Below are 17,643 nucleotides of genomic sequence, written 5' to 3'. Positions count from 1 at the left end.
TCCAGGAGAGGCTGCAGTCCTGGTACACTAAATATCCATGTAAGTGGTTATGTGGGATCTATAAAGAAGAAATCACCTTCCAATTTTCTCATGTGAAAAAGAGAACAAAGATTATTAAAATGAACGCATCTGTTGTCTGTATTATGCACTTCCCTTTACAGCCTGTGCTAAGATGTTTAAATGAGATAATATAATGCTATCAGACTTTATCTAAAAGAGCAATAGAACTCACATGCTGAATCTTAAAGACATTTGGAAGAAAAACATTAATATCCAGTTTTCCATATGCACTTCAAAGTCCTGGCAGGCAGATGAAATCCAGTGCAAGTCTTTGATTCAAGTCTATATCTAAATATTTTCTTGTGTAGCCACTAATAGAAAGAAATGCCTCCTTTCTCCATTTGCTTCTTTATTGCCCCTACATTATGGAAATTTGGCCTGTGACTTAAAATGTTGATATCTTCAACACCTGAAGTTCAGTAATATTTCCTTCTGGAAGAAATCTCAGATTCAGAAATAAGAATCCAAAAGATGAGACAGCAGTGAAATAGAAGGCTTAGCTCAAAGCCTACAGGATCATTCCCCTAAAATCACAGGGTTGTTACAGAGGTGAATCTAATTTAGTTTAGAGATGGTATTATTTCCACTGACTTCTGGCCTTTTCAACATGTATGCTACACCAGCTCAAAACCTCATTCTCCTCTCAGTTACTCAGAGTAACTCCTCAGTTACTCGGAGTTACTTAACAGCAGTCACTGAGGTTACAATGGTGTGAAACTAATGTAGGCGGGAGGACCTGAGTCTTCCTCAAACTTGGAAATGCATAATTACTTACACTCATTGGACCCATTCCTTCTCACTTACTCAGCTTTACACCAGGTTTTGTCCTCTTCATCCATTCCCCTCGCCTCCATTCGTCACACTCTATGAGTGGTGGTGGGGAACAAAGATTGATGATTTTCCTGGTGCTGTTGCACTGCTGCCAGCCTAAGACTCCTGCCTTTCTGCAGTGTGGATAGCTTATGAGCACATTCACTCCATGCTAAGTGTCTTAGTCATGCAATGGGAGAGGCAATGTCTCAGCTGGCTACCTCCCATCTGCCTGCCTCCCACCTGCTCAGCACCTAGAGAGACTGGCTTCCAACAATGGACAAGACATGAAAAAAACAATCTAGGGATATAACCAAAAGCTCTGGACAGCTGGCAGAAAAGCTGGTGATTGAGGGGGTAGGCAAGAGTCAGAAACTCAGAGCCAGTGGCCAGAAGCTGGAGATTAAGCAGGTCTAATTCAAAGGTGTCAGTCTCCTGACCTGTTCTTTTAAGATTTAGACCAGAATGCTAGAAATCTCTTAAAATCCACTGTTCTTGTAATTTCTGCTATCGTGGGCTGCCTCTGAAATGGACCTGGAAAAGAGACACATTCTGGTTTTGGAGGTGGCCGAAGTCCAAAACCATTTTGGTGGTATAGGTACTGGGGGCTAACTCTGAATTTCTGATTGAGGCTTGTCTCTAAGAATAGCACACAGTCACAGCCACCTGGAACAAAACATTCCTTCTCAAGGCTTCTGAACACTGAGGGACTTGGCAAACTCATGCCACCAATGGGGCAGCACCAATTCACAAGCACAGATGAAGAACATAAAATATCACCTAACAACAGAGAGTCGGTAATTGACAGTAACTAAACAGCCCTGAATGCACTCTCCCACCACACATTTTCAAAATAAAACATCAGTTAGATTTCTGATATATCTTGATCTCTGAGATAAAAATCCATGCTGTAGACCCATATTGGGCCCCATTTACTTATTTTAAAAAGCTTCTATTTTAATCCTTTCAGAAATAGCAACAGGTGAAAGGCTTCACATTACTACAGTAAGCTATATGAAAGTGACTGGTTTGGGCCTTTGGTATGTCAAAATATCAGTATTCTTTTGTAACCTTTCAGCAATTATGCTGTCCTCCAAGGAAAGTTCCATTCTTTTCCACAGATGTATTCAATGGCTCAATCTTCAAAGACACATAGCCAAATCATTTTGCCCACACACAGAGTGTAATAAAAGCAAGCTTTACATGACTGTACGAATTGCTAAAGAATGCAGTAACTGTGGAGATATGTGCTTTGTATATGCACTACTGCACACTTACTTGGTATGGACCCTGGTAAATTTAGCAATTCTGTATTATATATTTGATACTCGTGGCCACAGCAGGGATGGGCTAACATTTTTATTTTTCACTCTGGAGGGAACGTAAAGGTAGTTTGAATCATTACGTATCTGTCCTGAAGGCTCTCATGAGTGGCACTGTTCTCCCTCTCTCCTTGCTCAACATGTAGGTGCAGCTGTTGCAAAGGCTTGCAGGCCCATGTAGAAGCTGCAATACATTTAAGGGCTCATGCTTTATTTATCACTATAGATGCTTTATATTTTTTTTCTGGGGTGGGTCGTCAGGATTCCCTTATTCGGACTGAAATCCACTTCCAGACCTTCTGCCCATGCCTTTACATAGATAAAATGTACAGGGATTCCCATATTCCCAATCAGGGACCGTTGTGTTAGACCCAACTGCATGGCTGTCCCTATACTGCCTTATGCCAGGCTGGTACAGAGAATCAGTCTGCACTGCACATGGAAAATGGATAGCCATCTGCTCAGGTAGTGCAACAATGTGGGCTGAAGTAGTGTTTGGAACTTTGAGCTGTCATTTGTCATCAGGGTAAATTCCATCCACTTTCTGCCATTCTTCCCCACTTCAAAGGCCCTGTGTCAAAACAAGCTATCCTTCCAGCCACGAAGAGCTACAGGTGGTCAAGGACCTCAGTGAGTCAGCCGGAAAGGTTTGTTTCACAGCAACTCCAAACGGAAGCTGTACTACACTCTACTCCAGAAGCTGAGCTGCCTTTGAAACATTCCCAGCCTTTCCTGATTCAGGAGCAATGGACCAGAGATATGTGCCAAACTCAAATCCCTCTACATGGCAGCATGTAGAAACTACTTCTTGTCAAGAAAAAGAAATCAGATTGAAACACAAGAAAAAGTAGTCGATGACAATGTAGATTTTAAAGCCTCCCCCCTCAGAAATACAACCGCAGATTTTCAGTGCAAATGTCTTACCAAGATATCAGTTTAGGACTAAGGCAGGCTTTAGCATGCCTGCCTTCTTTAAGATCCTCCATTATCTCAGTACTTATCAGAATGTTAGTCCCAGATCCTTCAATGACATCCACACCGGCTAAGCCTCATGCTAGTGTGGAGTTCACTGCAGTCAGTGGGATTCTGCATGGATATAAATATCTTCCCACACAGATCCTACTGCAGGACCAGAGCCATTTAGTTAGTTTATATGAATGTGTATCAATGTTTGCTTGTAATACTCCTATTTCTACACAAAACATCATGGTTTTACTTTTGTCCTTCTTATACTGGTGTAAATCAAGAGTAACTCTCTGGAATCAGTGGAGTTACAAATGAAAATGAGGCCAGTATCAGACTTATACATATGTTCTCATCATTGACCTGCATCATTCTCTCTCTCTCTTTTTTTTTTACATTAAAAACCCTCCAATAAAATTTGTAGTTAATGATATAAAGCCAGATCTGTAAGAGTGTTCCACTAAAGATAACAGAGTTTACAACCATTTACATAAGCTGGGCCCACCATGTCATTCCAAAATAATAGAATGAAAATAAATGTGACTTACCTGTACAACCCCCGTACAGGAATCCAAAAATATACATCCCTTTGGTTCCTTTGATATTTTCTCATCTTTGTAAAAATTCATAATGTATGAGTTATCTGACAACTGTGTCAGCTGGAAGTAGCGCTTTTTGAATGACTATAGTGAAAACAAAAACACAATTGCTGTACTGCAAATTGTTTTCATAGATATTTTATTCAAAGGGTTTAAACAATACGCCATTGCTAACTGCATTTCAACTGTGCTACTCTGCAGACAATAGTAACATCCACTTTACTATCATTAAATGCAATTTAAACAAACCTAATTTGAGATGAAAACAGCTAAATGAGAATTGAAAACATCAGCTCCCCTGCTGCGGGTGGATGGGGAGGAGCGTGTAGAGGATTAAAGCCAAACAGAACAAAGAAAGAATAACGATGTCCCCTTACCCGAACAGTAATGCTATTGTTTACAGTACTGTTAAAATTCCCTTTATAAAGCCAGCCAGACTTGAAAATTCCTGTTCCAAATCCTCCACCACCGCCGCCACCTTTTGAAGACGAGTGGGATGTGGTATCCTATATAAAAGACATCATTATTGTTGCATTGACTTGCTTTTGTGAGTTTAAGACCAAAGGGAACGATGCATTTGAATATCTACTTTCTCTTAACAATACAATCTTCACATTCCTTTCAAAAACACTTTATTAATTCTCCTGCTGGGCACATGATGACATAAGAGACAAAGCTGTTTCATTAAATCCAGAGTTAGCTAATATATGAAACATTCCACAGAAGATAACGAGACTCTGTTATCCTTACTTATTTGATGTTAAACGAATAAATAACTCAGCAGTGGGGAAAAAAATCAATATACTTACTTCATCTTTATCAACATCTTCATGATCAATTTCAAAGGAATGTGAAGGCAATTTCTCTGGTCTATATTCATTTCTAGGGCAGGAAAAAAGCTTATTAATGTTGAGCTTCATAACTGGAAGAGAGTATTCTTTTTTATGTGACTGCTCTTTTGAGGATGCAAACCTCCCAGGACACCTTCAAATATATCTAATGCTGGACTGCTCTGAGCTTCTGTAAAAAACATCTTTTGAAAGTGTAGCCAATTTTATCTTTAGTTGAAATCCTTCTGGTCTTTGCTTTATAACCGGTAAGAACAGTCAGAAACCCCAAATTATTAAGGATTTTGGATCACTCCCCCCCAAAAAGAAGCATCCCAGCTAGAGCTGGTGGAAAGAGTGGATCAACTGTTTCACTACCATTTTTGTGAAAACAATTATTCTTCTTTCATCTGAAAATTTCAATATTTGATTTTTTCTACCATATTCAATCTCAATACATTTCCCACCAAATATTAGGACGACTCCACACTCAAAGTTGCAATGATGCTTCATGTATTTGCCTTCAGAATGTGGAAGGTGCTCAGGCATCTTACTAATGAGTGCCATAAAACAATTCAGTCCTCTAAGTGGCTAAGCACTCTGGCCCTGATCAGGCTAATCACTTACACATGCACTTAATAATTTTATTAAGGTGATGTTGAAGTAAAAAGAAAACGGTACAGAGTTTAGGCATAGAAGTTTCTGGTTATCAGGGAATAAGGTACAGATTATCAAGGGGTGCAAAATTCGGTTTAGGAACGGGTGGCCTAAGGAATACATAATCTGCAATCTCCCCGATTGGGGGTAAAAGTTTAACGGGTCAAAGTACAGACATTGAGATATGGGGGTATGTTGTTCATATAATGGCTATGTTCAGATGTGGAGTATAATGAGTGGATACAGTGATAAGGATGGATTTACCCTCATTTGGTGGGATTTAATGTTCAGTGAGTTTATGGTTCCAGTTCATATGTCCAATGGAAAAAGTCTCTTAGTCCCTTTCCCATAATGGATGCACGATGTCGTACCGGCTCACGCCTCCTGGTACTGTCGGTGACCGGTGATGTGTTGGATGTAGATGTCCCTGGACCATCGGATGGTGTCCGAGACCATGAGGCGCCACATGAGCCGTGCGTAGTGTCGACCAATCCCACAGGTCTGCAGCACACACTCGTTGCAGGGGTCCCAAGCGCCAGGGCTCTGACGATCAGGGCATCCATCTGCACCTCGTAGCCCTTCGCTCTCAGGGTGTCGGCCAGGGGGGCGTATTTTTCCAGCTCACGAGCTCGGGCTTCGCGGAAGGCCGGGATCCTGTTCTCAAAGGAGACCGTGACATCGACAAGGATGATCTTTTTCTGGGCCTTGTCGGTGACTACCACGTCAGGTCGCAACTGGCTCTCAGTACCGGGGATGGCACCGTTCACGGCGACCTCCCCCAGGCGCGGTGCAATGGCTTTCACCAGGGGGTTCTGGATGGCGTTGTGCCGCAGCTGCCAGGCTCTGGAGTGGGGCTTGCAGCTGCACAGGACGTGGGGCAGGGTCTCGTTGGAGTAGCCACACTTCCTGCAACACTTGTCTCGGTTCCTGTGCCGGACGGCTCCGTTGGGTGGGACGCAGTTGAGCCGGGTGCGGTGGATGAACTGCCAGTCGGCGAAACGGGTGAAGCCGCCCCCAGCAAGGAAGTGGTTGCTGGCGTCCCACTTGCTGGTCAGTTCGAAGGCTTTACCCCGGTCTGGTTTATGCTTCAGGGTTTCCATGTACAGTGAGCGGATGGCTCCTTCAGGGTCCTCGCCAGCATGCCCCGGCGCTCGGGGCATTGATCTGCGGCACCAGGACTCCCAGCTCCTGGCGCTCCTCGCACCACTCCCAGCGGCAGCCGATGCGCTTCCCCAGGCGACGCGTGGCATTGCGAGTGCAGGACCACAGTGAAGCGATGTCATGCCCGTCCCTTCCGAATTCACCATCCAGGGAACTGCTCAGGAAGGTGGCGGTGTCTTGGTTGGAGAGGGCTCTGCCGATCCACTTCTTTGTTGCGTCATGGACGGCGTTTGCTGCGATGTTACTTACCATGGAGTCAGGACATGTCAGCAGGCGGAAGGTGTGGGTGATCACCGTGATGTCACACAGGTCGCCTATGCGGGGGACATTGGCACCGCCATGCCTGTGGGCGATGTAGACCAGCTCGTTGCTGGTTCTCTGGAGAAGGAACAGCCACTTCTTCACCAGCTGCCGGACAATCTTGTCTACCTTGTTGAGGGTACCTTGGCCACGGCGGATCCTCTTAGGACGAACGAGATGCGGGGGATCAGGAAGGTGTTCAGGGCGTTTATCTTCTGCCACGGTGCTAGCAGGGAGGCGTCGATCTTGGCGGCATCCTGCAAGATCTCCTGGATGGTGTCCTCGCACTCTGGCCCTGATCAGGCTAATCACTTACACATGCACTTAACTCTACACACGAGTAGTCCCACTGAGATCCAGTTCGCTCAAAACCTTGCAGGATCAAGCTCTAAATAACAGTCAGCCAGCTACACTATACATCTTGATGGATGTTTTTTATTCAAAAACAAATTAATTTAAATGTTTGCTGCCAGCAAATGGACAAATTTAAATTGTTTTAAACTTGTCCAACGTTAAAGGTCATCACCTTAGAAACCTCTTTGACTATTAAGAGGCAAGCTATTAAGATGGTCACATCAAGCCCCATTCTTAGTACTGTATAAAGAAAAATGTATCTATAGAATCCACACTATTAACCGAGCCATTTAAAACCCTCCACAAAATGCTAAACATGGAACGTCAAACAGACTTCAAACAAACAAACAAGCCAACAATAATCAAAATATTAAAACACCCAAACTCAAGTAAAAGTTCATGACTAACATATCCATTAGTTATTTCCTTCCTAAGGTCCTCACCCGGGGCTAACTTTACCCCAAACATATATCTCATATCCCTGCCTCACATAACTTCAGAGACTTTTTGCAATAACTGTAGTGCAATTTTTAAGCATGGTCTGTGAAGGAAAATAAAATAAAAGGGCTTATGTCCTTTTTTGCTTCTTTATTTTATATGAAGTAAGTCTGAAAGGGTTTAGAAAAAAAAACAAAACAATTTGCTGCTTGTTTTTAACATTAGCAAACCAGTTCCTGTCGAGGTTGGAATGGCCTATTATAAATGAAGTGGCAATGTCACAAGAGCCAAGAGAGTGGAAGTGGAGCAACAGAGACAGTAAGAGTGTTCTTTAATCAGACTGTTTAAAACTCTTTGGCTTAAGTTTGTTTTGGGTTTTTTTTTCACACCTACGTGACTTCATTGACTAATTAACACTTTGAATAAAGATTCAACACCTGTCAAATAAGGTGTTAGTATTCTGAATAAACCCTCCTGGAGGTTATCCATTATAAGCTGGGAAGACCAGATTCAACCTTCCTAAAGGAACAATCATGCTCTAAAACCAAAAGAAACAACGGTTTCAAGCTTTTGTAAATTATAAAGCTGGGTGAGGGGTGGGGAAAAGCAGAACCCTAATTGTTTTCAAATGCTTTGCAGGTCTCTTTTAAGAAATAGTCTCAGCACCTTATTAAACAACTCCCACTCTTACTCACAGGAGTTCTGAGTGTAATCTGCTGTTCAGTCCTGAAAATTTACCATTAAATGTTCTTCGAGAAATTTGGGTACCAAATTGACTAAAGAGCTTTCTCAAATGCAAATGGCTAGCAAGATTCAGATGCACTGGTTCTAGCTAATACAGATTCACTTTAGAATCTGATGTACTAACAGGACAGGTTATTTACTTATTGAACTAAGTAACAATTATTTGATTTTTTTTCTTTTGAGAAAGAACCGAGAGACCAAAAGGATTCCTGTAGTGTTACATCTTTAGATAAAATTCTTAAGCTTCTACCCAACTGCTACAGTCGACAGCGGAGTGAGACAAGGGGTGTGCCATTTGCTCTGGCCCTGCTTGTTATTGTGGAACAGGGTGTGTGTACAGCTGTAGTAACTGCTGCTGTGAGTGAGCTTCCCCCAGCTCTTCGGGAAGTATTATGAATGCTCCTGCCAACGCAGGCCAGCCCTGAGTAGATGCAAGGGCTATACCTTCTAACCCAAAGAAGGTGGGGCCCTGCTCCCCTCTGCACCAGCCAGCAAAGCTCAGCATGTGCTGAACATTTTTAAAGGACCTGCTGATCCATGGTGCACTGCCTTAGCAGCCGTAGATTAATTCCTGCTGAGTTAACCAGAAGTTCTCCAGGTGGACCCTCAATGGCCCCTCCTGAATGCCCATCCAATCAATGCTGTCTGTATCACACTCCACAGAAGAAGTCATTTGTCCTATCTTGATGTATAACCCCTTTAGCCATGCTGTTAACTCTTCAGGACCACTAGAGAGAACATATTGTGTCAGAGAGTTGACCATGTCTCTTCTATTCTGCACACACTCCATATACTCCACCTAAATAGCTATACAAAGATGCAGAACCTCGAGTAGTTTAGCCTGAATTACTCAATTGGGAATTTTGGTTTTTTACTTAGCAAATGAAAAAGAGACCCTACTAATGGCTCAAAGCCTGCTCCTACTGAAAGCAATGCCACAACTCAGGCTCAAAGTCAGTAATATGTTTCCTCCATGCTCACTAAGAAAAAAAGCATAATATAGCACAATATGCACAGTCATGCAAAAAGAAGTAGTGAGGGAACAGACATCAAAGCACCATACAATTTAGCTGGTGGAAAGGTCTGCAAAAAGCCTCAAAGAAGGAACATATCCAGAGGAAAATTAGCGTTTTACATAATGTCACTTCATACTCAGAGGGCTGAATTAATCACCCATGTAACATATTGCATTCAGTGGAACTTCGCCAAGGATGAATTTGGCCCCAAGTTTCTACTCTAGGTATTTATCATCAAATTGCAACCACTTCCCAGTAGAAAGTGCTATTTTCAGAACAGGGAAGTTTTCAGCCTGTTGAAAAGTGCTTCCCTATGCAGCTATCAATCTACATCATGCATAAGTGTGTGAAATGACAAACTGCCCTGATGAAAGTGAGGACCTCAGAGAAGAACTGGTTGTAGGAGACAACTTTGATCTGAGTGATCATGAGCTAATTCAGTCTAAACTAAATGGAAGGATAAACAAAAACAGATTTACAAGTAGGGTCCTAGATTTCAAAAGGGCAAACTTAGAAAACTGAAGGGAATTAGTTAGGAAAGTGGACTGAACTGAAGAACTAAAGGATCTGAACGTAGAGAAGGCTTGGAATTACTAAAGTCAAAGTTGAAGAAACTATCTGAAGCCTGCGTCCCAAGCAAGGGAAAAAAAATTGTCGGGAAGAGTTGCAGACCAACCTGGATGAGCAAGTATCTCAAACAAGTTTCAGAGTAACAGCCGTGTTAGTCTGTATTCGCAAAAAGAAAAGGAGGACTTGTGGCACCTTAGAGACTAACCAATTTATTTGAGCATGAGCTTTCGTGAGCTACAGCTCACTTCATCGGATGCATGCTGTGGAAATCGCACAAGATATTTTATACACAGACACCATGAAACAATGCCTCCTCCCACCCCACTCTCCTGCTGGTAATAGCTTATCTAAAGTGATCATCAAGTTGGGCCATTTCCAGCACAAATCCAGGTTTTCTCACCCTCCGCCCTCCCACAAACAAACTCACTCTCTTGCTGCATTATGCATTGTGAAGACAGTGGTCACTTTGGATGGGCTATTACCAGCAAGAGAGTGAGTTTGTTTGTGGGAGGGCGGAGGGTGAGAAAACCTGGATTTGTGCTGGAAATGGCCCAACTTGATGATCGCTTTAGATAAGCTATTACCAGCAGGAGAGTGGGGTGGGAGGAGGCATTGTTTCATGGTGTCTGTGTATAAAATGTCTTGTGCGATTTCCACAGCATGCATCCGATGAAGTGAACTGTAGCTCACGAAAGCTCATGCTCAAATAAATTGGTTAGTCTCTAAGGTGCCACAAGTCCTCCTTTTCTTTTATCTCAAACAGGTGATTAAGAGAAAGCAGAAAGCCTACAAGGAATGGAATATGGGATGAATCAGCAAGGAAAACTACCTCTTGGAGCTCAGAAAGCGTAGGGAAAAACCAAGCAGAGTTGGACCTTGCAAAGGAAATTAAAAGCAATAGTAAAAGTTTCTGTAAACAACAAGAAAACAAGGGAAAAAGAGGGATCACTAAACTCCGAGGACGGGGTGGACATTAAAGATCATCTAAGCATGATACAACACCTAAACAAATACTTTGCCTCAATTTTTAATAAGGTTAATGAGGGGCTAAGAGATAGTGACAGGGTAGCTAATGGAAATGAGGAAGTAGAAATTACCACATCCAAGGTGGAAGCCAAACTCAAACATGGAGGGCCTGGATAATCTCTATCCAAATATATTAAAGGAACTGGCACACGAAATTGCAAACCCAATAGCAAGAATTTTAACTTATCTGTAAACTTGGGGCTATACCCTATGACTCGAGAATTGTTAATATAGTTCCTATTTTTAAGAAAGTGGTGTGAGGGGGAGAAAGTGTCAGGCTGTAAGGAAGTTACTAGTGGAGTTCCTCAGGGACTGGTTTTGGGATCAGTCTTATTTAACATATTAATTAATCACCTTGGCACAAAACATGGGAGTGTGCTAATAAAATTTGCACATGGCACAATGTTGTGAGATATTGCCAATAAGGAGGATTACCAAAATACCATACAAGAAGATCTGGATGAGCTTTAAAATAGGAGTAATAGAAATAGGATGAAATTTAATAGTGCAAAGTCATGCACTAAGGGACAACTAACAAGAATTTTTGGTATAAGCTAGGGACAATTGGAAGTGACAGAGCAGGAGAAAGACCTGGGTGTACTGGTCGATCACAGGATGACTATGAGGCACCAATGTGATGTGGCCATAAAAAAGGCTAATGCAATCTTCAGATGCATCAGGGAAGTGTTAGTACCATTATATACTCCTGAGGGAATTCTGTGCCAAAAAAAATTAAAATTTTGCACACAATATTTTAAAATTCTGCACAATTCTGCAGATTTTGTCAATAAATAAAGCTCCAGCATGGCAGTGGGGAACACAGGTCACTAGTTGCACTGAGGTAGGAGATCACCCTGCAGCCCCGCCCCCAGAACACAGACTCAGCAGTGAGGCTGCACCCAACCCTTATACAGTGCATGGGCCGGGCTTGCCCCAAAAACACCCTGGGTTCCTGCCCTTCCTTGCCAGGTGCACTAGGTGTGGGCAGGCAGGCTTAGCTTGGCAGAATCCAAGTGTGAAGGGGCTTAGTGTGTGTGGGATCCAAGTGTGGGGGTGAGCTGGTTCTGTGTGGGGCTATCTCACTGCAGGTAGCTTGTTGGGGGGTCTGGGTGTGCGGGGGATTTGGATGTACAGGGGCTCGCTGGGAGGTTCCAGATGCAGAGGAAATGGGACTCTGCAGGGGGGTCCAGGTGAAGGTGGTTGGGGCTCGGCAGGGAGGGTCTGGGTGAGGGAGGGGATGGGGCTCGGCAGGGGGAAGTCTGGGTGTGTGGGGCTCAAGGGGGGTCCAGGTGCTGGGGGAGTGGGCTTTAGTGGGGTGGGCGCAGCTGGTTTGGGGTCTGGGTGTTAATGCTTAGGGTAAATGCTCAGTGCAGTGTGATGGGAGCTCTGTGAAAAATGCTCAAAACTATGGCTGATGGCTAAATGTGAGACACTTAGCATGACTTGAGGCCACCCTTATTTTTAACATAGAGGTGCAGCCTACAAGGATCACAGTATGTGATGCTCTATCATGATATACGCAGATGCTGTTTAGATCAAGTTGGAGCAATGTTTGGCAGGATGTTTTGTCGGTTGTACCTCTGCACTAAAAAAAAAAGAGGTTGTCTGCAATTGGCCTCATTCGGTGCAAATTAGGTTAATTCTCTTGTCCAAATGCCAGTGGAGCTATCAGTCGGGCAATGTTTGGACAGACCTGCTGTAAATTTTCTTTAGAGATTCAAGAGACTGTACACTAAAAGCTCTCTCAGTCATTACACTCTGTGATATAAGCAAACTATTCTGGTTTTGACAATAACCCATTATATGGAAACAAGATTAGAAGACCCCATAATATCCCAGGTGGATGTGAAAAATAGAGAATGCTGAAAGCAGAACAACAGACTGACATAATTCCATGGAAGACAATGTACATACTGACTACAAATTACTTTCATGCAGAATAATGCAAACTCCATTTGAGAAACAGTTCAGCTTGTTGCATATTTCATAAGAGGGACAGTACTTGCAAACTTGGACTGAAAAATGTTGCATTTTCAATTTCCTCTCCTGAGCAGACAGATCATTAGAAAATACAAGCTGTCCCACTGAGTAAAAAGTTACCTAAACAAAACTGCATCTAAGAACTCTAATTACTGTCACTCTTCTCCTTTGCCTCTAGGATTAATACACTCTCTGTTCATAGAAGGATTCATAAACAAGAGAGGAATTGTGGATACAAAGGAAGGCTTATAGTACACGACTTTGTGTGCCTAGCATCTGAAGAAGACTGTAAGAGACAATCTTAAGATTGCTACAAGAATGGATTCAGTTTGTACCACCTCTCATCCTTAATCCAATCAGCGTCCAGAGAATCGATTCCTGTTGTTTGCTATTTATTGCTCTTTTTACAATCTTTTCTACAAGAATACAGTATCACAATTTTATGCCTCAAATTCTGAGAAAGATGGAGTTAATGTTGTTCATTTCAGTGTTCTGTAATTTAATTAGCTGCTCACTATAATTATCCCTAGTTTAAAGCATAAGCCGCTTGTCAGGAAACCGTGATATTGGGAACAACTGCACATGTATTATACCTTGAAGATAAAGAATTTGGCCCAAAGACTTACATTTCTTATTCCTGAAGTCAAGGAACACAATTGTCCTGTACTTTTATACCACTTTTACACTGCTCTTACTCCACTGACCTCAACAGAAATACTCCTGATTTCCATCAGTGTAAATGAGAAAAGAATCATGCCCAATGGCTGCAGAACGTCAGTTTGTTTTATGAGAATGGTTATAATGAAACCATGAATTTATTTTGTGCCCTACGTGTCATGGAAAAGTTCATTATTCACACAATGACCAAATACTGAAAAAGTAGAAGACCACTGGAAGCATCAAAGGTGTTTGTGTGTGCACATACCCTCTTGCATTATACGCATTGGGCAGATTTTGACCTCATTTACTGTGGTGTAAATCCAGAGTAACTAAATAATTAATGGAGTAATTCCAGGTTTACACCACTGTAACTGACAGGAGAATTAGGCCCAGGTAAAATAGTTCTGACATTTATGTTTTTTTAGTAACAGTAAAAAAGCCAGACTTGCCTGAACTAATCAGTACTTTGCACATACAAATATTAATAATACAAGAGTAGTCATTTGATTTGAATGTACATTAAAAGTGTTCAGTAGCTATAAGTGAAGGTGTTTGCAGAGTCTTGAACATTTTGCTCATGGATCTTTGTCTCTGCCTTTTTTTTTTTTTTTTTTTTTTAAATGTGGCCCAGTACGTTTATGGTAAAACAAATAGGGAGCACATATAGGATCGGGGAAAGTGGAAAGATTGACATGACTCAGTGAAACAGTACCAAACTGGGAGAAGAAAATGGAAAACTAGTGAAGTTCTTACTGTGGTAAATGTCGAAAATCTCCTGAATACTTTTCATATTTGTAGTTCACAACGTGCCACTGAGAATTGTAATATTTACAAGCCTAAAAAGAAAGGAAAGAAATAGATTATTTCAACTTATTCACACTCAGGAAAGGCTACACAACAAAGAAACAACCCCAGCAGAAGCACATATTCTCTTGTTTCATAGCTTGGTAGTGCTATTCTTAAAGGAAAATCAATTTCATATTTCTTAGAGTTTTAAAGCACTATTTCCCATTTAAATCAAAGGTGATGTTTTTTAATTGACTCATGTGCGCGGAAGCAACCTAAAGTAGATTACTGACTTTATCCTTCTGCATCATGGAAGGATTTATTAAATTATTACTATATCACCTTGATAGATTGATAGCTTTGTGTCCCTGAATATCTCCACTGACATAAATTATGTCTTCCCTTTGCACCTGGCTTCATTACCTAACTTCCACAGTAACTAGACTTAACGTACTACCTAACTTAAATTTCTCCCTGCTACAGCTTATGCCCATTACTTCTTGTTCTGTCCTCAAGGACTGATCCTTATCCTCTTTATAACAACCCATAATGTATTTCTGGACTGTTATGTCTCACCTGAGTCCTATTTTTTTCATACCGAATTTCTCCAGTTCTCTTAACTTCCCCTCATAGTTCTTACTTTTTAAGCCTTTTGTTGGTTTTGTGGCTCTCTTCTGAACTCTCTTTAATATGTTCATGTCTCTTTTGAAATGTGGTGCCCAAAGCTGAATGCAAGTTGCATTTGAAGTCTATGCTGTGTCAAGTAGAACAGAATTACTGTACCGCTCATTTTTATAGAAAATTATTATTGTGGTAAGTATGGCATGATGTCCTTAGCTGCAACAATATAACATTGTTGAGTCATGTTTAATTTACGACCTACTATCATGTTACTCATTTTAACAAAGATTCAAATTGCCAAGGCAAGAAAATATTGGTGGAGAGGAACAAGAAATGTGTATGTTTATTGGTAGCCTGTAAAGTTGCAACAAGGAGAATGGAGCAGATTATATCATAAACTTCTGGAAATTGTGGTTAAAAAGCACACTGTAGGGATTAATAATTGTATAGTATGTTAAAAAAATTACCCCACTATTCTGTCATCATAAGCAAGCTTGGTCCCTTAGTCAATTTATTAGAGTTAAATGGTATATTAATGGACCCATGCTACTGGCTCCTTGACCACAAGACCATTCTTCCTCTTCCACAGTTACTAGCATCTGCAGATAAAATAGTTATGGCGTTTATGGTTTTTAATAATAGAAAAAAGATTTTGGCTGTACTAATAACTAACAGCCTGATCCTGCAAAGCACTTCAGCATGCATTTAACTTACCCACTGAACTTTCTAATTATGCCCATTTATCTGGTTACCGTCCTGCTCTCCTTATTCTGATCAATCTGTCAAGCTCAACGGGACTACTCACATGCAAAAAGTTAAGCAGAAGTGTTTGCAGGATCAGCCACCTAGAGTTGGCCTCTGGGGCCCGGAAAGCCCAGCACCGACAGTCCTCTTGTTTGGGGGAAAGAAGAACTGGACCTATTTATAGTGGGGATACCCAGGCTAGCCAGATACTGATAGGTATGACTCCCATCATTATAGTATCGGAGTGCCCTCTGAGGAAAAACAGGGCTGCCATCTGCAGCACTAGACTCTGTGACTGCAGGAGTGGTGGCACAGTGGAGATCACTTAATACAAGCAGTTGACATAATGGGACTTAGACCTTGCCCTCTGTGCACACCCTTCAACAGCAGCAGCGGCCCCCTTAGGTGGGACAAGAGAAAACATACGGGGAAGCGGGGGGGAGGGAGATATATCAGTGATGGTGGGGGTTGGGGGGAGAAGAAAGGGAACCACAGGAAGGAGACAGTATGAGGTGGAGGGACATTTCAGAGTGGGGAGAGGGAGAGGGTCTCATGGAAAACAGAGGGATGGAGATGAGAGAGAGAACTGATTGAGAGAGAGCTCAAAGGGGCGGGGGAACAGAGAAATGAGAATGCAGGGAGTAAACGCTTGACAGAATGAAGTTAGGAGAACATGGACAATAAAGAGACAGAAGGATGGAATAGGTCAGTGAGACTAAACCCCACTCCAAGGAACGTTCTGACCATGACCTCTCCACAGCCTGTCCTCGCTTTACTGTGGTGTCACTAAGTGTAGAGCCTTCTGTATTCACAGACAGGGAGGGGAGCAGTCAGGCTTTGGCCATTAATATGGAAAATACTATCAGCCTTCTGGAGTGAGGTCTGATGATCTTCTAAATTGTGGGTGGTATTTTCAAAAGGGCTCAACATTGGCCTAAACTACTCCCATTAAAGTCAATGATAAAACTTCTTAGTAGATGTGACCACATATATATATATAAAAAAAACAAAAACAAAAAACCACCCACAAGCCAGGCACAGGATCATTTTAAATTACTTTTTTTTTCAAATCTCTTTTTGATTTTACGGTATATGAAACAAAATTACAAGGAAACAGCTGCAAATTCATAAGCTGTCCCCTCCCACATAAATGCTGAATGAAATATATTAACATATATGACATCCAAATCGCTATAGTAATAGATTCATTCTGAATGCACAGGGCGAAATTCAGTACTGATTTACACCCTCACTGAATTCAATGGTGCTGCACGAAAAAGTGGGAGAAAACGTGACCAGATCATACAGGCACATAGAATCATATATTATGGCTTAAATGCTAGACAGACAGACTAATGCAATCATTGACTTTAAATGGTAATGGAGGACACTCAGCACCTTGCAGGATCACAGCCCAAACCTGAATATGGCACACTGATATCAGTGGGAATTTTACTATGGACTCCAATGATAGCAAAACTGAGCCCTTTCTGCAGACTCACAGGTGGACAGAAACAATCTCACCATTGTGTTTCTGTGGTTTAAGCTTTAGTTAAGTCAGTCTGGTGACCATCTGGGACATAGTAAGTAAATATTTGCATAGGAGCAATATATATATACTGTATTACATGAGCCAGTGAAAAAGATCATTCAGTGAATTGGATCAGAATGAGTGCAGACCCGCTAATTCATACTTCATACACTGTCTATTTGAGACACAAAAAGAAACTGAGTCCTTTAATGAAAGGACTAATTTTTCCTGTCCTACTTTCATTACTGATTAGAATACTTAAAAGATGCAATCAATTCATGTAAAAGGGACTCAACACAGGACTTTTTCTGTTAACATTATAGGCTCTTTACTGATGTGTTTTAAAAAAGCCATGAACTATATATAGAGCAGGCCACAATGTTTTAACTTATTAAATATAAAGGTTTCTTGTGCTTCTTCAAGAAGAGACTAATCAAAATTAAAATATAAAGGAACAAAAAGCACATTCAAGTA

The 17,643-nt window shown here is 41.7% G+C and overlaps 1 protein-coding gene across 50 annotated transcripts in view; it reads right to left on the bottom strand.

Annotated features, from left to right (window-relative positions):
• Positions 1 to 17,643, bottom strand: part of DOCK10 (dedicator of cytokinesis 10) — a 247,285-nt gene that overhangs the window by 120,016 nt on the left and 109,626 nt on the right. For all 50 annotated transcript variants that reach the window (XM_043523131.1, XM_043523117.1, XM_043523120.1 and 47 more), the window contains exons 4-7: positions 14,241 to 14,323; positions 4,564 to 4,636; positions 4,132 to 4,260; positions 3,704 to 3,838 (exon numbers count right to left, since the gene is read on the bottom strand). In XM_043523131.1, the coding sequence (XP_043379066.1) occupies positions 3,704 to 3,838; positions 4,132 to 4,260; positions 4,564 to 4,636; positions 14,241 to 14,323 (420 nt within the window). The remainder of the gene's footprint in view (positions 1 to 3,703; positions 3,839 to 4,131; positions 4,261 to 4,563; positions 4,637 to 14,240; positions 14,324 to 17,643) is intronic.

The sequence above is a fragment of the Chelonia mydas genome, chromosome 9, assembly GCF_015237465.2.
Source record: "Chelonia mydas isolate rCheMyd1 chromosome 9, rCheMyd1.pri.v2, whole genome shotgun sequence".
Taxonomy (NCBI): Eukaryota; Metazoa; Chordata; order Testudines; family Cheloniidae; genus Chelonia; species Chelonia mydas.
The sequence above is the reverse complement of the archived record's forward strand: the minus strand, read 5'-3'. Positions and strand labels throughout refer to the sequence as shown.